General features: G+C 35.6%; 2 protein-coding genes across 2 annotated transcripts in view; both read right to left on the bottom strand.

The window, feature by feature from the left end:
• The window catches only part of AGMO (alkylglycerol monooxygenase), a 385566-nt gene extending 380714 nt beyond the window's left edge, over positions 1 to 4852 (bottom strand). Inside the window, exons 1-2 of the mRNA XM_024767092.1 lie at positions 4773 to 4852; positions 769 to 862 (exon numbers count right to left, since the gene is read on the bottom strand). The gene's annotated coding sequence lies outside the window, so the exon portion shown is untranslated. The remainder of the gene's footprint in view (positions 1 to 768; positions 863 to 4772) is intronic.
• A 6106-nt stretch (positions 4853 to 10958) lies between these two features.
• The window catches only part of MEOX2 (mesenchyme homeobox 2), a 64669-nt gene continuing 53546 nt past the window's right edge, over positions 10959 to 22081 (bottom strand). Inside the window, exon 3 of the mRNA XM_024767121.1 lies at positions 10959 to 12364. Coding sequence (XP_024622889.1) covers positions 12140 to 12364 — 225 coding nt within the window. The 3' untranslated portion in view covers positions 10959 to 12139. The remainder of the gene's footprint in view (positions 12365 to 22081) is intronic.

The raw sequence follows: 22081 nt of genomic DNA, 5'->3' as shown, positions 1-22081 counted from the left end.
TCTTTATATCAAGGAGAAGATTTTCAACTAAGGTGGAAATAAAAACTTCCTATGTTCTACACTTGGAACATATCTTTGGAATGTTGAGGCAAATCCTTCCACAAAGGCCTCAGAATCTTAGCTTAGGGAAGAAAGCCTTAAAAAAAAAAAAAATGCTCCTATCAGGCTTTGAATATCAGCTTTCAATTTCACCAACATCTCACCATAGAGATTTCTTAGAAAATCTTATCAGGTTTCAGCTGGAACAAATAGTCAATATTCCTGGAAGTACTGAACAATCCCATGGATGTAAGAAGCATCCCCAAAGAAAGTAAAGAAGGTACCACCCTCCTAAGATCCAGAGCCACGCCCAAGGAAAACCAAAAGAAAGAAAGACAATTTCCCTGAGAGCCGGCAACAATTGGTGGGACCCTAGCCATAAATGGAGTGAAACCCACATTCCTGTTAAGCCATATTTTCGGGGTCCCCAACCTGACGGTTAAGCTGCCTGGACACACAAGAACCTGTGTGCCCCAGTCAGGCAGAAAGCCAAGTTCTTAGGACACAGAACAAGAAGCCAAACAAGAAGGCAGTAGCTGTCCCTGGAGAGGATGGATCAACAACCAGAGTACCTGAAAGCAAATTTACAAGTCACAATTCAGAGATCTAACTCTTACACATGTTTTTTCTTGCCAATGTGAAAGAAAGGGGCAATATGAAATTTCACCTTCCTCTTTTACCCAGGGAACAAAAACAGACATCTGGGAGAGCTTTGATAAAAATTCTTACCCTTTGCTGGCTTCTGTCAGTTTTCCCAGCATCCTTTCTACAGGCTCTAGAGCAAGTGGGTTGTCCCAGCAAATCTCTCCCTGGTCACCAGAAACTGTGGAGAAGGAAAAGTAATTTCCCTCTATCCTTTATGGTGAACGTTTGGCTGAGACCCCTTTTTCTTTAGAGCACCTGGTAAATGGATAAGCTAACCTAGGTTAAAAGTTCTCCACTGTGGCCACTGTAATTCAAGATGATCTTCGGTAAAGTTAACCTGCTCGTGCAGTTTTAAAGCAAAATTTTACCCACCTGAAACCTCACACTGGACCCAGGCAGACCCAGCCCTACCCCAGACCCAGAAATGCTCCAAGTGTGAAAGCTCGTGATGCAAAAGCTGCAGTGCTACGATGGGAGAGAGACTTACTCCCCACCTCCAAAGGCAGCAAGAAAACAGTGAACTGAAGGGGCTCGACAGGTACCTTCACCTGCTGGCTCACTGCTCCTGGGGCCGTTGGGGGTCTCTTCAGTTCCCTCTTCCAACTCCAGGACTGTTAAAAGATAAACTGAGGCATATTAAATTTAATTATTTATTTGAGTAAAAATCAATTCCAACCTGAGCTCTGAGGACATGTAGGAAATGAAAAACCTTTATAGGCAGAAGGGAGCAGGAACAAGAAAGTTATACTGACAAAGAAGTGGGTTGGTTATTACAAAGTTACTTTCCTTTAGGGGATGGCAAAGATCTGTTACCTAATCGACAGATTACCTAACGAGTACCGATCAGGTGATCCTTGAAGGACTGAAGATTCATTTTCTGGGAGAGCCAAAACATTAATTAAGTCTTGGTTTGATGACATGGGATTTAGCATAAGCAACTCAATTTTGGGCCTGTTGTCTTGTTTTTAACACACCTTAATGAACTAAATCCTGCTGTAATGCAGAGATTTATCATGTAAAGGTAATTAGTTTCATTAATTAGACTGAGGGGGCTCTAATGCCATGGCAGCCAATGTAAGCAAACCAAAATCTAAGCCTATAAGTGCCTCAAGGACATGAAATTAAAATGCTAAGGACTACCGATTACAAACAGCCAACTAGGATATAAGCTACAGCCAATCAATAATCTTCTTACTTTGCTTCCAAACTTTCTCTACATAAGTCTCTCCTCAAGCAGTGGGATCCTAACCACTTTTGGTTTGCTGCTGCCCAATCGGAATCACTTTTTGCTCAAACTCTTAAAAGTTTTAATATACCTCAGTTTATGTTTTAACAGCTCCAAATGACTTTTTATCATTTTTCTGGATTCTCCTCTGATACTTAAGCTTCCAGTTCTGTTCAAAACCCAGTGTCTGGCAGTAACAACTTTCCAAGTCTTATTTGATAATTCGAATCCATTGCAAGATGAGAAACTGTGACAGAGAAGAATAAATCTGACTCCGTATTGGATCTATTCCTTTAGCTCTAACCCTTGTGCTCTGTTGCCTGTGCTTGGTCACGCTGGCTCTGCATCTAAGAGAGTATTGCCTATAGCCAGAAATATGAAAGATAGCCCATTCTCAAGGCTCTGACCTTTATAAAAAGTTGCAGAGCAGAAAATAACAATTGTCTTGCTGGAGGTTTACAGGAACATTGTGAGCAGACCTACATGGACAGCTGCCAGAACAAAGGATTCCTGCACCAAGAAATTTGTTAACAACCAGCCACGGTGCTCCTGCACTGCCTTTTTGTATAAAAGAAGCCTGAATTATTACTCGGGTAGATGGTTCTTTGGGACATTAATCCACCATCTTCTTGGTCTGCTGGCTTTCTGAATAAAGTTGCTGTTCCTTGCCCCACTAACTAGTCTATTTAGTGGCCTGTCCTGTGGCGAGCAGTACGAGCTTGGACTCGGTAACAAAACAAGATAACAGAGCTAATTGGAATTGGATAGAAGAATAAGCTTCCTGCTTTAAGTCTCTTGGCTTTAACAGACCCACTAGATTCATGGTAAAGGAGGGGCCTTTTAAACTCCCTGTTTGTAGCTCTGTTTGCCTTGGCTACAGTGGCTGAAATTTTAGCTGATATCAAGTGGTTATGTAAGTTACAATATTTTGCTCTGCTGGGGACATTTCCTTTGCGATTAGATGGGCTAATAAGGGAAATCCTTCTACCTAATATGCTTGTTTTATGAAGAGACTATTTTTGGAGTGGTCAAAACACAGGCTTTGGGGTTCAACAGATTTGACTATAAGCCCCATTTAGTGGTGTATGGGTTTAGGCAAGATGCTTTAACTTGCTAAGCTTCAATTATCTCATCTGTAGCCTAGAACAATACTGGACTCTTACAGAGCTCCTGTAGGGATTAAACGGTATAACGCATTAACCATATCGCGGATAGGAAAGGTCACACACCATAAGCATTAACGAAGTTAGAGTTTATAATGATGATGACTTTTTATTGGAGAAGACAAATCTATATTCATACTTTAAAATTTGCCTGAGAGGTTTTTCTATCTTGCATTATACGAATTAGCATAGTATCAGGTGAGTGTGTCATCATGAATCTGTAGTAAAATAACTGTGATAGCCTATAATAATTCTATTTAATTAATACTTTTAAGGAAAATAAATTGGTTATTTTGCCCTGCAGAGGGCTAAAAAAGACTCCACTGAGTCTATTTATTCCAATAATAAAATGGGTTCTATTTAATAACTATGAAAAACTAATTTTGACTAATTTTACAAAATTAATTTATTTATTTTGGAATCAATAGTCATACTTTTCAGTTCCTCCTTCATGTAATTTTCAGAAAAAACTATAATTGGAAAGATATTTTAGTGAGGAAATATATAACTTTGATGTAGCCTATATCCTTGATTTAAAGTAAAGCTTTATTCCATTGTTGATGGTGGAAGTAGTTTGAAAGTTTTACAGCTTTGCTATGCAATCTGACCTTTACAACACCCCCAAAATGGAATGCTTACATGCCATGCTTAAATTCCATCTTACAATATGGTAATGCCATTCTTTTTCAACATAGCATAGTCATTTTAGACCACTGTAAGCTTGACCCCTGATTTCACTTTAACAGCACCTGCCCGGAGTACAATTAGCAGTCCATTTTTAAAGAAGGATTTCCATACTGCACAGATGGCATTCCTCATACCAGACAAGCAATGATGTATGTTTGGAAACCAGCCAAACTGTCTGCAAAAAAAATTGTGAGAATTTCAGGACACGCACCTGAGCAGAAGGAAATTTTTCCCTTTTCTCTCCAACTATAAATGAACATCTGTTAAAGCCTATTCTCCTTAACTTTTCTTCCTATTTATTCTCATCCGACTTGGTATATTATTAGTACAATTTCAAAGACTATAAACAAAGTTTTGCTTTGGCTTGTGACACCCATGTACTGCCCATTAAGAAAATGTTCCAGAGCTCCATTTTACAACGAATTTGGATCTACAGGTATATCTTTAAATGGATGTCATGTCATTTCACTCATGAATTAATTCAACAAATATTTATTGCTGAAACCATGCCCCACGGACTTAACAGAAGCCGACGGCTAAGGGGAACTCTAGAGCTTGTCCTGAAGAGCAACAGATATGGGAACAGCTTGTCAAAACCCCTCTGCTTGTAAAGGGCCTTCACTGAGGAAGCTGGCGATATTTTTCCTTTTTCTTTCCCTCTCTTTCATTGCCTGCCTTCCCAGCTTCAAGTACCCCAGTTGTTTTACAGGAACTTGGAGTCAGCTCTCGTCCAGTGCGAGCCCGCTAAGGCCGGTTGGGCCCACCGACCCTAAAACTGGACCTGTGCAGATGAATGGCCTTTTGAAGTCTGAGGACTGGAAAACTCCACCCTCAGATCCTTCTAAGCCAGCGGTCCCCAACCTTTTTGGCACCAGGGACCGTTTTCGTGGAAGAAAATTTTTCCACAGACAGGGGTGGGGGAGGGGTGGTCAGGCGGTAATGGGAGCGATGGGGAGCGCTGGGGAGCGCTGGGGAGCTGCAGATGAAGCTTCCCTGGCTCACCTGCTGCCCACCTCCTGCTGTGCAGCCGGTTCCTCAAAGGCCGTGGAACGGTGCCGGTAGCGGTCCGCGGCCTGGGGTTTGGGGACTCCTGTTCTAAGCGCCTCCATTTTGAATACGCAGCTGCAATTCCGCAGTTACGGAATACGCCTCCGCAGATTACCTCACCTCTCCCCGCTTCCAATCACCTTTCGCCAGCTTAGGACCACCAGGCGCAGCCCATAAATATCCCAACCCCCTTGCCTCCACGGAGGCGGGTCTAAGACTTGTTCTCTGTTTCCTTGCTTGGCTGCCTTGTGAATAAACTCTTTCTTGGTTGCAAACCTTGGCTTGCCGCTCACAGGGCAAAGGAACTTGGTTCAGTAATATAACCTTTCAAGCACAGGATCGATGTTTATAATTGCGCAAATCATGCGTTGCTCACCGCCAGAGCATGTCATTTACTTCACAATTACCATTGCAGTTTTACAACGCACACTCTGCTCACTGAGCATGGCATTCTGATATTTTGAGGCTGGAGTGCCCTTTTCTAATTCCCACAGATTCAGGATATGGGCTGGTGGTCGGGCTTCCAAGGACAGTTCAACGTACTAGAGACAGAGTAGTGAGCCCAATGCACAACGTCCTTGCTCCCAGAAAGTCTGCAATCAATAAGGGGGAAAAAAATCAGTAGATACCTACCTAACAGCTAAAAAGGAAAAAACAATACTACTTAAAGGGATAGAATGTGACAGGTGGTGCCCTTTCATTTAAGATCAGGGATTGCCTATATAAGGAAGTGGAAGCCTAAAGGAAATGAGGGAGTAAGTCCGAGACCTATGTGGTGAAAGAGCATTCCAGGCAGAGGGGTTGGGGAATGCGAGGCCTGAATGAGAGAGGCATGAACTCAGCGTGGTCAAGGGTAGGCAGGAAGCCAAGAGTGGTTGGAGCTCAGGCCGTGCAGAGAAAGTATTGGCAGACAAGTCAGCAGTTTGTGGCCAGATTTGCCTGTCTTGAGGCCCAGGTGAAGGTTTTGGTTTTTATTCTGAGCCACTGGAGTATTGTACGCAAAGGAGGGACATGATCTGATTTGCCTTTTAAAAACATCTACAAATGTTACATTATGGACTACAGCTTTCGCTTGAAATTTTACATTTGCAGTCACCATGAACCATTTACTAATCTGATTTGCATTTTAAAGGGACCACTCTGGCCGCAGTGTGGAGAACTGATTATAGCAGAAGAGGAATGGAAATAAGGACAACTATTTTCATGTGTTAAATTTCCCTAAATAGTTTGTAAGTGGCTTTAGCATAGGACCACTGCATTCTTCTGTCCTTCTGCCCAGAGAACCACCTAGAATTCAAATGCTGTTTGGAAAAGAATAACTTTCATAAGCATAGGTAGGTGTATAAATTGGTATTTTTAGGCGGGAAATCGGCAATGTGTACAAAAATTCCTAGCAATGAGCACACCTCCTTGTCCCAAATAATCTACTTCCTATAAAAATCCCTTCATGGGAAAAATTAGATTTTGCAAAGAGGAATGTAAAAAGAAGTTCATTTCAATATTGTTTAGGGAAAATTTGGGGGAGGGGGAGTAAATAATCACTAATAAAGGATTTATTCAATATTGCATACTACATCCACATAAGGGAATACTATTTAGGTATTAAATATGCTTATATTATTAAAACCAAACCAAAACAAAACAAACAGCTTACAGAGCAGCATGTATGCTCTTTCAACTATTACTCAAAATATACATTTTTACTGAAAAATATTTTCTAAAATTTTGTGTAATGTAAATAAAAAGTTCCTGTTACCCATATATATTCCAAGAACATGCAGACAGCATCTCTCCTAAGAAAACATCTACACATAATTTGAATATTGCCAACAAGTAAGCCTAAATCTAGTTAAAGAGGCTTGCACAATTTCTATGTCAATAGTACATTTTAGTAATCAGGGTAACAGTAAAGATGCTGATAGAATCTTCACGAGGCTACCAGATAAGAGTATGGTCACAATTAAGCATCTTTTCATTTAATCAATCTGACTTGTGGTCTGTTGTCAGACTGAACATTCTAATAAGACAAAGTCTCCTTATAAATGTTCTGACTCTAACCTCATGAGTGGTATGACATTCAGTAAGTATTTCATTTAGATACAATTGATAGATCTTGTCCATCATCATTCTTTGACATCAGCTAAAATTGCATCTTTCCACAGAGCCAAAATTTGCCAAAACTTGTGGTGGTCCGAGAGGCAAATTCGAAAAGAATATCTAATGAATTCTAAAAGAAGTTGAGTTGATGCTACTTTTATAAAATTTCTAATGTCATGAGTTACTTTATCTTTTTCTATTGAACAACTGAAGAAGTCTTTTTCAATTTTATCACTTTAGATAAAATGTTCTCTGTCCACTTTTTCAATGTTTTTAAACACTTAAACATTCTCTTACACTTTACAGGCCTGATGTCATGAAAAATTACTATATCCCAGTGTTGGCAAATCCAAAGAAAATTGAACTCTGCCCTAAAGAAAGTGAAAGCCAAGCAAATAATTTACCTAGGATTAGTAGTCTGGCTTTAAACGTATAGTGTGGGTCTAACGTTTCATCAAACTGAGCAAGTAATGATATATTTTTAAAGTTAACATGTGTACTAAATATAAAAATAATATTTAATGTTTTCAACTACCAATATTATTAACATGTATGCAAGAATGCAATGTATGTTTAATACTTTTAGGATAGTGTAATTGTTCCTTAACATTGTGATTTCTCTTTCATTTAAAGCAAATACATGTTTGTGTCAGTGCATTTAGTTCATAAAAGGCAGAAATATAAATTATAGCCTAAACTTGGTATTACTATATACTAAATCACTATATCATCCCTTACATGAAGTGGATGTGACAATAATTTATATTTACAAATTCATTCTCCATTGTAAAGTGTTTCTGAGAATCATCTTGACACAAAAGTGACCAATATCTTAAAGGGGGTTCACTGAGCTGGCTGAATATATTGTAACCCAGTAAACATTTTTCTTGAGTTTTTTCTTGACCACAGTTTGAAGCTGGGTTTGAATAAAAGTTAGTAGCTATTATGGAGAAAAAAAGATATAAAAGTAAAAAAAAAAAATGTTTACTCTGTTAAATGTACTCAATATATTTAACCATTTTAAATGTCAAGATGAGGGTATTTAAAATAGGGAATTTAGATAAAATAGGGAATTAGATAAAGAAAAGCCATATTTATGTCCTGAAGTACATATTTTATAGGTTTTTCAGAGTTTGGTGTAGCCATCTTTTTCTGGGGCCGTTTTTGTTCCTTTGTCCACTACCTCTAGTGCTATTTTATAAGAGCTAAAAGCAGAAATGTTGAGGTACCCATGAAAAGGACTGTTCTTCAATATTCCGGTTAGCTTCAGGCATATTTAGGGAAAACGAAAACATAATAAAAAAGCCCACTTTTATAACAGTATTTGCAGATCGATCCTGCAGATTTCTAATGCTCATAAGATTTGAAGTGTTTAGAATATCAAACTAAATGCTGAATTCATAATAGCTCTGAATTTGTTTTTACTTACAGATTGCTTTTTACTGAAGGAATGCAACAAAAGGAGCTAACAAGAAAATACAATTATTCCCCAATGGTTCAAATAACTATACCAATTATGTATTTGTATTTGATAGTTTAAACATTGCATTGTAATCTAAATACCACTCACCTCGAATATTAACTGAATTATGTTAATACCGTTTTATTAGAAAATAGGCCGTGGTATAAGTGACTTATTCTTAAAATTCACCCGCCTAAATATATTTAGAAATTAAGGTGAACACGTTTTACAGTAAAGCTTTCTAGTCACTAACTTAGGATAGCTACTATCTTGTTGCTGATTTTATTTTAGCTCTATAGTTTTCTCTAAACTTCTCTCAGAAGAAAATTAGTGTTTGCCATTATAAATATGCCAGTAATTTTAAAAATGTTCTTGAAAACCAGTAGCATTAGAAACATAAAATATATATTTTTATAATTTACTTCACTTTTCTATCCACCCTCTAATCTCATTCTATTATCCTAAGGAAAGCCCTTATTGAATGTCACAAGTCATTCTCACGTTTATTTTATGTAATGTCATTCAGGAGTGTACTAAAACTGTGGGTGGGATAATTTTAAGTGCATTTAGTTTGCTTAAAAAAACAACAAAATGGCAAACTCAGTTCTCAGGTCTATGAAGGGGAAAATATAGGTTGACAACCCTAGGTAAATATGGGAAGTAAGAGATAATTGGGATCATATTACTAATGAGGTAAAAGTATGTGGATCAGCTTTTGGAAAAACTTTGTAGTGTTCATCCCTCTAAATCCTGTGGGAAAAATCACTCTAACCATGATTCCATACTATTTTCAGAGAAAGGTGCTTTCATGCTATTATAAAGTTCCATGGAGCTTCAAGCTCTGACACAGAATTATATGAAAAGGGCATTATGTGAAAAGATACCATGGCAAGCCAGGATCCCAGTGTAGAATCAAAACAAATAAAGTTCTTTTAGATTTTGTCATTACTGGAGTAAATTAAACCCGATAGTACATGAGAATATCTGAAGTTTCCTTATGGGATTTTAATTCTAGAAGGATGTTGAGTCACTGTCTAGCAAACTTAAGCACCACTTTTAAGATAAGAGAATACAAAAATACTCCAAAAAGACAGTAAGTTCTTCCAATTAAAATTAACCTAGCCTGCTTGTTTACCTGTCAGTGTGTCATCATTTTGCTAATGTGTTCCAGCATCTTATATGGTGGATCACTTTAATCCACTGTGAATAAAATGCTGCCCCCTTTTGGTCAGCCAGTGGCCTCTTCTGCCTAGTGATTCTTAACGTTCTCCAGAGTCAAATTTCACTTCATCATTTTAGAATAGCTTATGATTCTCTAATAAAGGAATGGTCCACAATACAAATGCTTCACATTTCCTAAATGTCATATCTATTCAGAATCACTTTTTCCTACTTCATTTATCACGCTAAGTGGTAATTCTCATATCTTTCTATTTGGCCACAGCCCTTAGCTCTCATTTTAGCTGCTTTTCAGCTGTCCTTTCCTCTTATTACTGGAGATTATTTTCCTGCTGAAATGAAATATTCTCCACTTTGTCCCTATAGAACTCAATTGGATTTTTTTATCTTCCCACTTCTCTGTCAAGATGTTTTGAATTTAAATCCAAAGTAAGAAAAGTCAGTCCACCCAAGTAGATGTCATCAGTACAAATATACTTTGTATTCATTCAAGTAATTGATAGAAGAGTATCTGTTTTATGCCTGGAAGATGTTAATCTGAATTGCCTCCCTCCAAAAATTAATTTAGAAATATTGCTAACTGCCGTGATAAAATTTATTACACAAAGGGAAAAATGTGATATGAACAATCTAATTATTCTATTTCTTGAATACTCTGTATATATCATGCTAGACTAAGCAAATTAAAATTAACCAAATCTATTTTTTTGTCAGTCTCACCATTCTAAAGCAAATGAAATCCAATAATGAGGTTTTTGGAAATTTTTACGGATTAGTGTTCTTTATTTTTATTTCTAATTAATTAGGGGATGGGGGAACTGCTGGATATTTCAAAATATTTTTGGTTAAAATATGGGACACAAGAAAAAGAGTGTTATAAAGTTATTAAGTAGGATGTAGATATCCAATGTATGTGCGATCATGCATGATACAAAGTACATTAAGTTAACATAATGCTTGACTTCTTATATTGGTAATGTCCACTAGGACTAAGAATTCTGATTAGCTTATTTTCACATCAACAACTCTGGATATTTTTACTTAGAAACAATCACTGGATAATTCATCTCTATTTATACATAAGCTCAAAAATGTATGACTGTGTTGTTTCTCACATTGTGGTGAATAATATTACTTTTTCTCCTACTTTTGTCTTTGATTTCATAAAACATACAAAGAAATCTATTTGGCATATTCTTCAAATCAGGGGAATGGCTTACCACATGCCTATTCTCAGATGCTTTTTTATTACACAAGGATTTTTTTCAGTAATAAAAAAGTTCAGAAATTTAAAAAATGTAGATGATTCACTAATTATGATCATCTGGATTTACACAAGTGCAGACGAATTGGCACTTCAGCATTATCATAAAAACCTGTAAACATTTAGGAAATCACTGTAGGGAGACCAAAGTTATTTACAAAGGATCATTTATTAAACACTTTTTGTTTTTACAAAATACAAAGATTGTTGTTCTGCATGAATACATCATATATGAAAAAATAATGTGTTTTTACTGAATTTAATTTGAAAACATTCAGAATTTTACCTTCTACCAACTTGAGGAATCAATTTTGTTTTGCAACTTGTCTACCATGGCCAATCAGGGGGGAACCCTTTTTCTTGTTAATTAAATCATATTCACAACAGCTAACATTTTATAGAAATAAAATCAGACAATGTCTGTCATACAAAGCTCTTTATGCAAGTAACTGATTTGCCTATGATCCTAAATTTTTTTTCCAAGCTATATGATAGGAAGAATTGAGGAGCTAGGTAAGTTTTATAATAATGTATTAGCAGCAGTTGATAGAAAATGCAACATAAGATTTGTTTTGTCTGTGGTACAAGAATATGTCCTATCAGACTCTAATGTATTTTTCTCTACTCAAACACAAGTAAGCATGTGCTGACTGTTTCTGGGATGACAAAATGTATAAAAAGACAAGAAGCTGGCTCTGGCTGTCATTGTGAGTGCCTATTTTCATCAGCTAATACGAATGCATTGCTAAACTTAGTGAAGACAGTAAAATGACTTAAGGGTAATATATACAGAGTTAAAATACATTTTTTAATCCACTTAAGAGTGATTTCAGGCACTGTGGCTGTTCAGGATAAAATGTCTCATGGTTTATTCTTGATAGTAGTGTAATTGTCAGTGCAAGCAAGAGCAAATACCTGCCCACTGTCACACACATGACCTCGGACGTCTGGAATGTTCAGAGCAAATGCACCTTCTGCATCTTCACTCTGGAGGCACCTTCAATGCACATGTCTCATAGTTTGCTCTTGATAGCAATTTAATTTTCAGTGCAAGCAAAAGCAAACACAAAGCTGCTCACTGTCATACGCACGACCAACACATCTGCAATATTCAAAGCAAGTTCACCTCCATCTTCACTGTAGTAGAATCTTTAATAAGTGGCACTTAGTGTAAACCCTCTATATATCATGAGAAACAGACTCGAGATGGCTGAATTTAATAATATTAAAAATCACGGTCCTAGTCATCTCTCTGTGTAAACGATGTTCGAAGAAGGCTTGCCATCACAACATTTCTTTCCTGAGAATGGAGCTGATCCCCTCCGTGTATATCATAAGTGTGCATGCTCTGAGCTGTGGTCACTGTCGTGGCTGTCTTCATTCGCTAGAGAGTCCCCTGTTTGTTGGAGAGTGGCTGCACCGATTCCCGAAAGCTCTGAAGGGAGAAGTGTTCCTTTTTTCACATTCACCAGTTCCTTTTCTCGAGCAGCAGCTCCTTGCTGTCCTCCTTTTACTCTCTTCCACTTCATTCGCCTGTTCTGGAACCAGACTTTCACCTTTAACGAAGAAAGGGAGCAAACAAAAGAAAGCACGAAAGAAAGTTAAGTGGACCATTTTATTCTTCCTTTTTGGTCATCAGTGAAAAAAGTAGCTTTTCAAAGTCTTATACAAACACACTATGAAAGAGTGAATATGAAAATAAATCAACATTGAATTTAATCATGTCCCATGTTCATGAGAATAATTCTAAAACTTTCAGAAGGTACCAAGGACTATATTTCACGTTTTATGACATACAGTATAAAAAATAGATGGGAAAGTACTCTATCATTTTAGGTGGTTCAAAGGTATTTAGCTTTATAAAGAGTTTCTGTGAATTAGAACTAACATTTAATAATTGTCTGGGTCAAACAACAGCCCTCCTCCAGCCCCGGGCTGTCAATTCCTGAACCCATTTTAAAAATGCTCAGGGAGGGCTTCCCTGGTGGCTCAGTAGTTGAGAGTCCGCCTGCCGATGCAGGGGACACGGGTTCGTGCCCCGGTCCGGGAAGATCCCACATCGGCTGGGCCCGTGAGCCATGGTCGCTGAGCCTGCGCGTCCGGAACCTGTGTTCCGCAACGGGAGAGGCCACAACAGTGAGAGGTCCGCGTACCGCAAAAAAAAAAAAAAATGCTCAGGGAGCTACTGATGAAGCTACATCTGGAAGGTCATTCTGTGCCGCTGCAGTCCACGGCTGCATTCCCAAAGCTTTACCTGACCATTCCACCTCAGAGTGAATCCATCTTCTTTTGAACTATGCTTTTTTTTCTGCCCTTAGTACTTTTATTTTACTTTACATATATGTGATTCCAATGATTTCCTCAAAACACGATCGAGATCCAAAATTTTCACTGATACTTGTTAATTGCTAATACTGAGATTGTATATTATGTTAGTCTCATCAGCTTTGTAGAGACATGCATTAAATGACCATCCATGACCACAACCATAATAATTAATGGCATCATTTCACTTTCTTGTTTAGGAGGAACTGACTTCCTTTCCTGCTGCACTTCTCATCACTGTATATTCTTATTAGGCTAACTATTCCTTTTACATTGCATTTCTCTGTCTACCCCACTCAAAGTTACCACAAGCCTGAATTTTGTGTTTATCATCCCCAAGCCCTTATTTGAAACAAAGAAATAAACAGAGACAACAGCTTTTTTCACTACATGTGACCCTAAAGAGTACTGTTTAATTTCGCCTGTCTTTTAGATTTATCGAAATGGAATGTTTTTAACTATAGCCTTCTTGCCTTATCCATGTTGATTCAAGGGACTGCATTCATTCATTTTTCATGACTGTATACGATTTCATTGTGTGAATATATCACAGTGTACCCATTCTCCTGTTCATGGACACTTGAACAACTTGTTTTTTTCCATTATAAATGATGCTGTTATAAATATTCTTGCATTTGTGTCATGATAAACATGTGATAGAACTTCTCTGAGTATACACTCAGGAGTTGCCATCATACACAGGGTGTATGAATGTTGAATTTAACAGGAGAATACAGAAAAATTATTTTCTAAAGCTTCATCAATTTAACCGCCCCCCCCCCACAGTCCGGGGTGTAAGAGTTCTTACCAGTCCACATCTTTGTCAATATTTGGAGTTATCAGTCAGTTTTTTTCCAACATAATGACTATAAATGTTATCGCACCATCTTAGTTTGCATTTCCTGATTACTATGAAGTACAGCATCTTTAAGTGTTTATGGCCTATTTGTATCTCTTCTTTTGTGAAATGCCTCCACATCTTTGGGTTACACTGAGTTGTTTTTGGATTTAATTTCATTCCTTATGGACTCTTAAAATATGTTCTGAATGCTAATTTAATGCTTTGTGGTTATATGGCTGTTACTATAGTCTCTCAATTTATAGTGTGTCCATTTCCTTTCCTTAGAGTATCTTTTGATGATCAGAAACTCTAAAATTTATTATATTCAAATTTATCAATTGTTTCTCTTATGGCTATCTTTTTCATGTCGTCTCTAAAAATCTTCTTTCTTCTGAGACCATTAAGATATTCTTCTTTGTCTTCTAAAAGTTTTAAGGTTTGCATTTCAAATTGGAGCGCTCAATCCATGATGTACTGATTTTAGTATATACTGCAAAGAAAATTTCTAAATTTACTTTATTCCACTTGTATAATAAGTTATTCCAAGACCATTTAACGAATAGTCCACCCTTTTTCCAGAAATTATTGTTTTCAACTTTGTCATACATCAAGTTTCCATTTACACATAGCTTTATTGAAGCACTCATTTGTTATATCCTTTTGACAAAACCGCAGTCTTAATTATTATAATTTCATAGTAAGTCTTTATATCTGGCAGAGATAGTTCTGTTTTATTCTACTCCAGGAATATTTTGAATATTCTCCATTTTCATTTTAGAAACAATCTCAATTTCTGTAAATGCAGAGTGCTAAAGAGAAAGTAAAGAGAAACATATTATGTTTCTAAAGATGTACTTATTTTAGTGGTCTTCAAATCACAATACTCCATCAAAATTTGTACAGTTTTCTCAGCTGCTGGCACCAAAAAACATTTAAACCAAGTCATTTCTCAACTCTGGATTTTCACTGTTCTATCAGGCCATAATTAAAATCTTGTATCTTACATTATCCATACATATATTAATCCATTTAACAATCAAAAATAAGAAAATGTAGGAAAAGATTGCTTAGAAACGCAGAATATGTAGTAAAATAGACTGATTAAAAACAAGCTGATTGGTGTTCTTGTATTATTATTACTTAATAGCCAAATGACAAGCTGTGATTTTTAATCACATATCTACTTAGGGCTAAGCCCCTATACTGATAGGTGCTATATATGCATTTTTCAAATACTCAAATTTTTTCCTATATGATTCCTATTTTATAGATGAGGCAGTTGAGACTCAAAGGTTAAGTGACTTGCCTAAGAGTACACAGATGGGAAAGTGTGGTGCCAGAATTTAAACCTGGTGGTTTGTTTGGCTCCAAATTGATTTTTTTTTTTTTGGTTTTGTTCCTGTTATATTTCAAACTCCTGCTTTTTAAGCCTTCAGGTTAGAAAAGTAAAGAATAAAAAGTATGTGAACTCCATCCATATGATTACTATCATTCAGGTAATTCTCCTACTCAATATCATTAGGTTTGTAAATATGACAGTATTTTCCCGTACTGTAATTTAGGTAATTATACTACTCAATTTAATTACCTTTGCAAGTTTGACATTGCATGTTTCATTAGATCTTTTCCACATGAGTTGGGCTCTACTCCTGGCTTCACTTCTGAGTTTCTGTGTGAATCTGAGAAAATTATACTTCTCTCTGCCTCAATTTTCTTATTTGTAATATTGGAATAATGAGCCTTTCAAGATTCTCCATAGGGACATTTTCTCCATGGACAATTCCAGATGGAAGAAACACATCATCATCATTGTCACCAAAGAGTGAAATATCCAGCCAAAATAATCTTGGCAGAAAATGGGAGGAATAGATTTCTTTAAATCTATACTTATTTCCTTTTCTGGGAGGAGGGGTGCATTAATTCTATAATACTCGTATAAAACCTGTTATGTGCAATTCTAAATGAGAAAAATGTAAGAATATGGTATTGATTTTAGAAACAGTATAGGTTATTTTGTGTTGTTTCCTATGTCTACCATGTGAAATTTTGCCATTTCATTTTCTTAAACAGACAAGTGAAAGACTTCAGAGTTTTCAATAGTAGCTATGTATCTATCTATATATATATGGATATATAGATATATGCATGTATATGTGAAAGCATTTGATGATTATATAATAAATCTAATAATTCTAATACCTTTAGGTATTTTCTTGAGGTATTTCTTGAAATGCCTTGAGGTATTTTCTTAGTTCAAGCTACATATTTGATACAGGAACTCCGTGAATTTAGTAATGGAACAAAACACAGAAACAGATGCATGATGAGTACACCATATAAAAATGGGAAGGAAGAGTACAGAACTTCAAAAGTCAGTGTGTCCAGTTGTATTTTCAAATATACTATAAAATATTGGGATGAATTGAAATAAGGAGAGGAAGATTTTGGGGAAAAGCATATGTTTTTCTACAACCATCACAGTATTAAAAACAAATCTATAAAAGTATTCTGGATTATGTCAATATTGCCATTAGAATAATAACTCCATGGCTTTATAAATAAAGAAACTTTATAGTTTAATTTATTATCACTTAATAATCCAGCTTCATTGGCTGGATTGAAAAAATACTTTTGTAAGATAGCTAAAGAATAATCATTCAAAGGCCTGACAATTTTTAAAATATGCAAATTATTTTGATTAAAATTTGCAAGTGTGTTTCATATAATAATCTGCACTTATAAACTAAGTAGAGTAAAACTAATCTTGTGTTTCCTTGGTGACTTGGAATCTGTAGTCATTCATTCATACACTCAATATTACTGAATGTTTAGTAACAGGTAAGAGGGGTTAGATTGAGGAATGTGTACAAATAAATAAGAAATAGTTCCTGCCCTCAAGGGCAGTTTACTGACTGTATATGAGGCCTTTGGCATATACTGAGGTGAGTAAAGATTAGCTTCATCTTTTACAGAATATCCTTAAACTGCTTGTTGTTGTAGCTGGTGTCATTGCTAATCCCCTAATAAGAGGTTCCCCCAATGGTCCATGAGATGGCATGAACTCTACCCCTACATTCAATGTCCCACACTGTTTTGCTGCCACACAATTATTATAGCAAATGATTTCTTTCCTCTGGGAATCTCATGCTCTTGTTGTTACTGGCATCCTGTGTGTCTCTGAATTTTTTGTTCTACTAACCTAGGGTAGTACCTTAGGTGCTAGGAAATTGGATCATCAAATATTTTGCATACAACTAAAACAAATCTGTCCATCTTGGAGTATGATATATAAATTTTGTGAACTTTTATTATTTTACTTGGGCTTAAACTCAATTTATCTCCTATCGGCAATTTCTCTGGAAATGCTGGTTAACGAGTTTGTTTGTTCGTTTGTTTTTAGTATTTCCTTTTTTTAAGATTGGATCTAGGGCAAGATTCCATATGAAGTATGTTTTGTTACACAGTATGATTAATAACTCAGATAAAAATAAGTTCTTTCTCCCACAAGAATCTGAGTAAGGAAAAAATACCATTGTTCATGAAACCAAAGCAATATGAACCGAACTTACAGCCTCTTAATATTTCTGCATGAAGGTTAATATTTTTCAACAAAATCTTCAAAATAAAAAAATAACAAAGGAAATAATAGCCTGCAGGATTAGTAGTAAATATTTAAAGTGCTCAGTTATAAACCTTACTTTTCAGAACATCTGATTATTATGAAGCCTCACTTTTTAATCCCCTAGTTTAGAAGTATTTAGTATTCACATTGCCTGGATAATCAAACTACTATTTAAATAAACAGGAAAACATTTTTTCACATCTTGACTCTCGTTACTGAAGAAAGCAGCTAAGAGAATCTTACTGTAGCTAATTTGTTTAAATGATATTTCAGAATCTAGAAATCTAATTTTTCTCTTTAATAAAAATACTGTAACTGAGAATCATTGTACTATTTGCTAAACATTCGTTTTATCTCTTTAATTTATTTAGTCATTCACATATGGCCTTCTATGTATAAGTTCATAACACCTGTCCTTGAGGGTTCACAGTATATCAGGAGAACACAAATGAAATATGTAGCTGTATTGTCATACAAATTTCTAAAATGGCCAGAGGCAAACTGGTTGATAGAAAGTAGAATCTATATAATGCTATAACCCATATTTATAGACTACCATAAATGTCTGTCTTTTGAAGAAACAATCATAACACGTAACATCTGGATGAAAACGAAATATTTCAGTGACATATCTAGATGTCTCTAAACATCTGGAGTTTGTAGATTTAATATTTCAACTGTTTCTATTTGTATATGAACACTTGAAATACTGTAAACACTAACAAATATTTACTCACATCTTTAATATGTGAAAACATGCAAAGGAGTAATTGTATGAATATAATTTTATCACAGGTGTGATTAAATTTGATCATGGCGGCTGATCTAGTAAACCTACTGTATCAGTAAATGGAGCCCAGTAAGATTTATCCAAGTAATTCAGTGGCAAAGTCAGTGGTTAAACTGAAGAATTAGAACCAAGAATGCTCTATAAGGTAAGGATGAAAAATGGGGGAAAAGAAAGCTTTTTTACTCTTCCTGTCTGAATAGATTTATATCTGATTAAGAGAAGGAATTCCTCGGCTATTTCCAAGAAGCACGTGGGAGCTACCGGCTGACTGCTGTTTCTATAGCAGTGCAACAAGGGGTTGGAACGTGGGGTGTGTGTGTGTGTGTGTGTGTGTGTGTGTGTCTGTGTGTGTGCTGGGGGGTGAAGGGGGTTAGGACATATTCCATGACTAAAGCCTGAATCCCTGTGTAGAGGACTGCCACTCACCTTTCTCCTCTATTTTAACACAATGTTTAAGACCAGGAAATCATTTTCCGGCCTCTAAAATTTTCAGTTTCAAAGTCTCTTTTTTTCTTTTTGTACTTAGAATGCTTGAGAACCAGGCTCACTAAAACAAAATGTAGTCATAAAACATTTACTATTTCACACGACTTTGAACAAACTGAATACGCATCAGCCATTGGCAGCCGTGGGCAAATAACATGTTGAACAAGAAATAAACTATTTTCTAGGCAACAAATGAAATTCTCCATAATAAATGGTAAAGCAATGGGTACTATTACAAGCCAATCATATGTATTATATTCTCCTTAACAAAAATGCAGCCAGAGTAATCATTCACATGACAAGCAAAATTCTTAGAGGACTGACCACTTTTAAATTTGGCCCTTTAGAAATGTCATAGTAAATGCTAACAATTATGCCTCTTTTGTCATACCTGATGAAATTCAATTCAAATGACCTACTTTATTAATATGAATTTACAGTGAAAATTCACTACACTATTTCCATACAAGATTAAAAAAAACAGATACATCTTTTAGTTATTCTAAGTGAAATACTGTTTAGCTCAGTATATCATGAGTAAATGACTTCAGCAAATCTAAGTGGAAATATCAAAACTAAATTAGGCATTTTTCTCCATTACTGTGTTAACAAATTCCTGAATAGCAATTCTTGAATACATGGAAATTGTGTATTCTGACCCACAGCTGCTACTTACCTTGTTTAAACTACTAAGATCAACCAGAATGATGACCTTTGCTCACAACATCTTGCCTAATCTCTGGGATAATGTTTAACAATAGTTAGCAATATATCACAATCAGTATATACAATTTTAAGAAATGAACTTTATCCTAGCCACTGTCTAATTAAGTGAAATCTATCAAATGTAAATATTTGATTGAAACACAGAAACTCACCATTCTTATAAGAGCAGTAGAATATTGGCAATTCTTATGATTCAATCTAATTAAATATTCTGATTATTTCTTGACAACTAATTTCAAGATCAGAATTCATGTGAACCTTCACTACACTTTTATTAGATTTTGGGACTGTCTCCAAAATTATTCTAAGAACTTATAAAGGCAATTATTACTATCATATGAATATACACTGACCACAAAAGTATTCAGTAATTTCAATAACTGGGAAAATTTCAAAAAATTGAAAAAGAACTGTTCAGCATAAGAATTAGAAGTGATAAAGAGAAATGAAGTTAAAATCCATCCTAAGTTAGATACATCTCCGGTTTTCATGAGGAGTCATGGAAATAGGGAGTTAATTGGTAGAATGTCTTTTATAGCCAAATTCTCTAGAAATTGTCCATTATTAGATCTGTATTTACTATTTTATAGATGTCATAGAACATATGCAATGCTCTATATACATTTTTAGATAACAGAACATCTCTTTAAAGTTGAATATGTTAACATAAAACTTGAACCAGCTTCTCAAAATTTCCAGAAGCTTCTTAGTTTTAGAATTCATTTTAAATTACATGAAAAAAACGTATATGATCGCAAGGATACTGTGGAAAAGGAGTAATCTTTCATTACAGAAGATTTTTTCTTTAACATTACATTTTAAGTGATGATCTGTGTTGCAACGCATATGTTTCAGAATGTTACTGTCGATTTATTGATTAAATATAAGTTAATTATTTGTTTCCTTATTGAGGAAATACCTAAAATTAAGACTCATTTTATATGTGTGTGTATATACATATAGGTAGATAGCGATGTATCTGTACATCTCTACGTCTATCTCTCTATTCATCTACCTAAGAACGTTTTAAAAAATAGATTCTTTACATACTCTCAAGGCTGGTTCAATAAGGGTGGAGTCTTATTTTTCTGATTTTTTTCTACATTATTTCAAACTTGGATATTTACATTGGTAAATGGTTAGGGTTCAATTGTTTATTTCTCAGCCTTCTACTTTATACAGCTAATATCTCTGAAAATTAAGTTAGGAGAGGGTGGAATTGTTAATCTTCTCTTTATAGATTTTGCTTTATTGTTGATATTCTTAAATTTTACATCATAGCCTTTGTTTTGTGGAACCTAAGGCAGTTCTGAATGTGGCTTTTAGAGCTCACCACACATTGTCGATATGCGTTTCTTTAAAAAAACAAACAAACAGCATCATTCAGGAAATATCTCTTTTTATTTTGAACTAAGATTCCATTGCATATTCCACCATCAAATTGTCCACCCTATTCTACCCCATTTTTCCCATCCGAGTCAAATCATATTTAATATCTCAAATTAGCAGGCACACCACGATTTACGCAAAAGAAATATCTAACCGTTACTCTATGTGACTGTTAAATACTACTCTAAAGAAATGAGGAAATATCTAAAATCACTGGCTACACAGGTATTCTTGGATTACCTTGAATAGACAATATGTCTGATCTTGGAGACATAATTTATTACCTAAGTAACTGAAAGTATTCACAGAAATGTATAGAAATAAACCTGCAAAGGGGAGGGATTGCGCAAAATTCTGAGTAAAACACAAAACCACTGTTTATTTGGCACAGGAAGAATTCTCCTTCACAGTCATCCAAAAAATGGACGTCTGTTTGGAAAATACTTGGCATTGAGCCATTTAATGATTTATGAGTAACAAACAAAACAGAATCCCTCTCATTCCCACTAATGTAATATGATCCAACTAGGTGGGATTTTCCATTTATCTTGGCAGAGGTATCATGAATTCAGGCTGTTTATCCTGGTAATCTTAGCTTACAAATTTGCCACATTGCACCTTTGATTAGCTCTGTGAAATGATTTTGTGAAAAGGAAGGATCTCCCATTCTTTCTATATTTGGCAGCCTTAACTCTATAAATATGCCCATTTTGTCACTCCTATAGTTTTATGCAGCTGCCTTCCCTCTTCTTCCCATTGTGAGACATTAAAAATTTGGCATGAGCTTTTTCCAAGTGTATCTGGATGGATGAAAAAGCAGAATAAGCTTGTCAAACTTAAAAAAAATCTTGGGACAGGAGGGTCTTCAGACTGACTGGCTCTTCAAAGTATTCCAAGTGGGTCTGCCAACTGAGGATTATTAGATGTTGACTGAGAAGGGTATATGAGAATATGTTGTACACTTGAGGCTGTAAATTAGAAACTGGAAGGTTACTAGAGCGGTAACTCTTCCACAAAAAAACACTATATAATTAAAATATTTAAAGCTCAACTTTGTTCCAGTGTATCCATTTTTATTTAACATAAAACAATTT

The sequence above is a fragment of the Neophocaena asiaeorientalis genome, unplaced genomic scaffold, assembly GCF_003031525.2.
Source record: "Neophocaena asiaeorientalis asiaeorientalis breed wild unplaced genomic scaffold, Neophocaena_asiaeorientalis_V1.1 scaffold70, whole genome shotgun sequence".
Lineage (NCBI taxonomy): Eukaryota > Metazoa > Chordata > Mammalia > Artiodactyla > Phocoenidae > Neophocaena > Neophocaena asiaeorientalis.
Note: the sequence above shows the minus strand (reverse complement) of the source record. Positions and strands in the feature narration are given on the sequence as shown.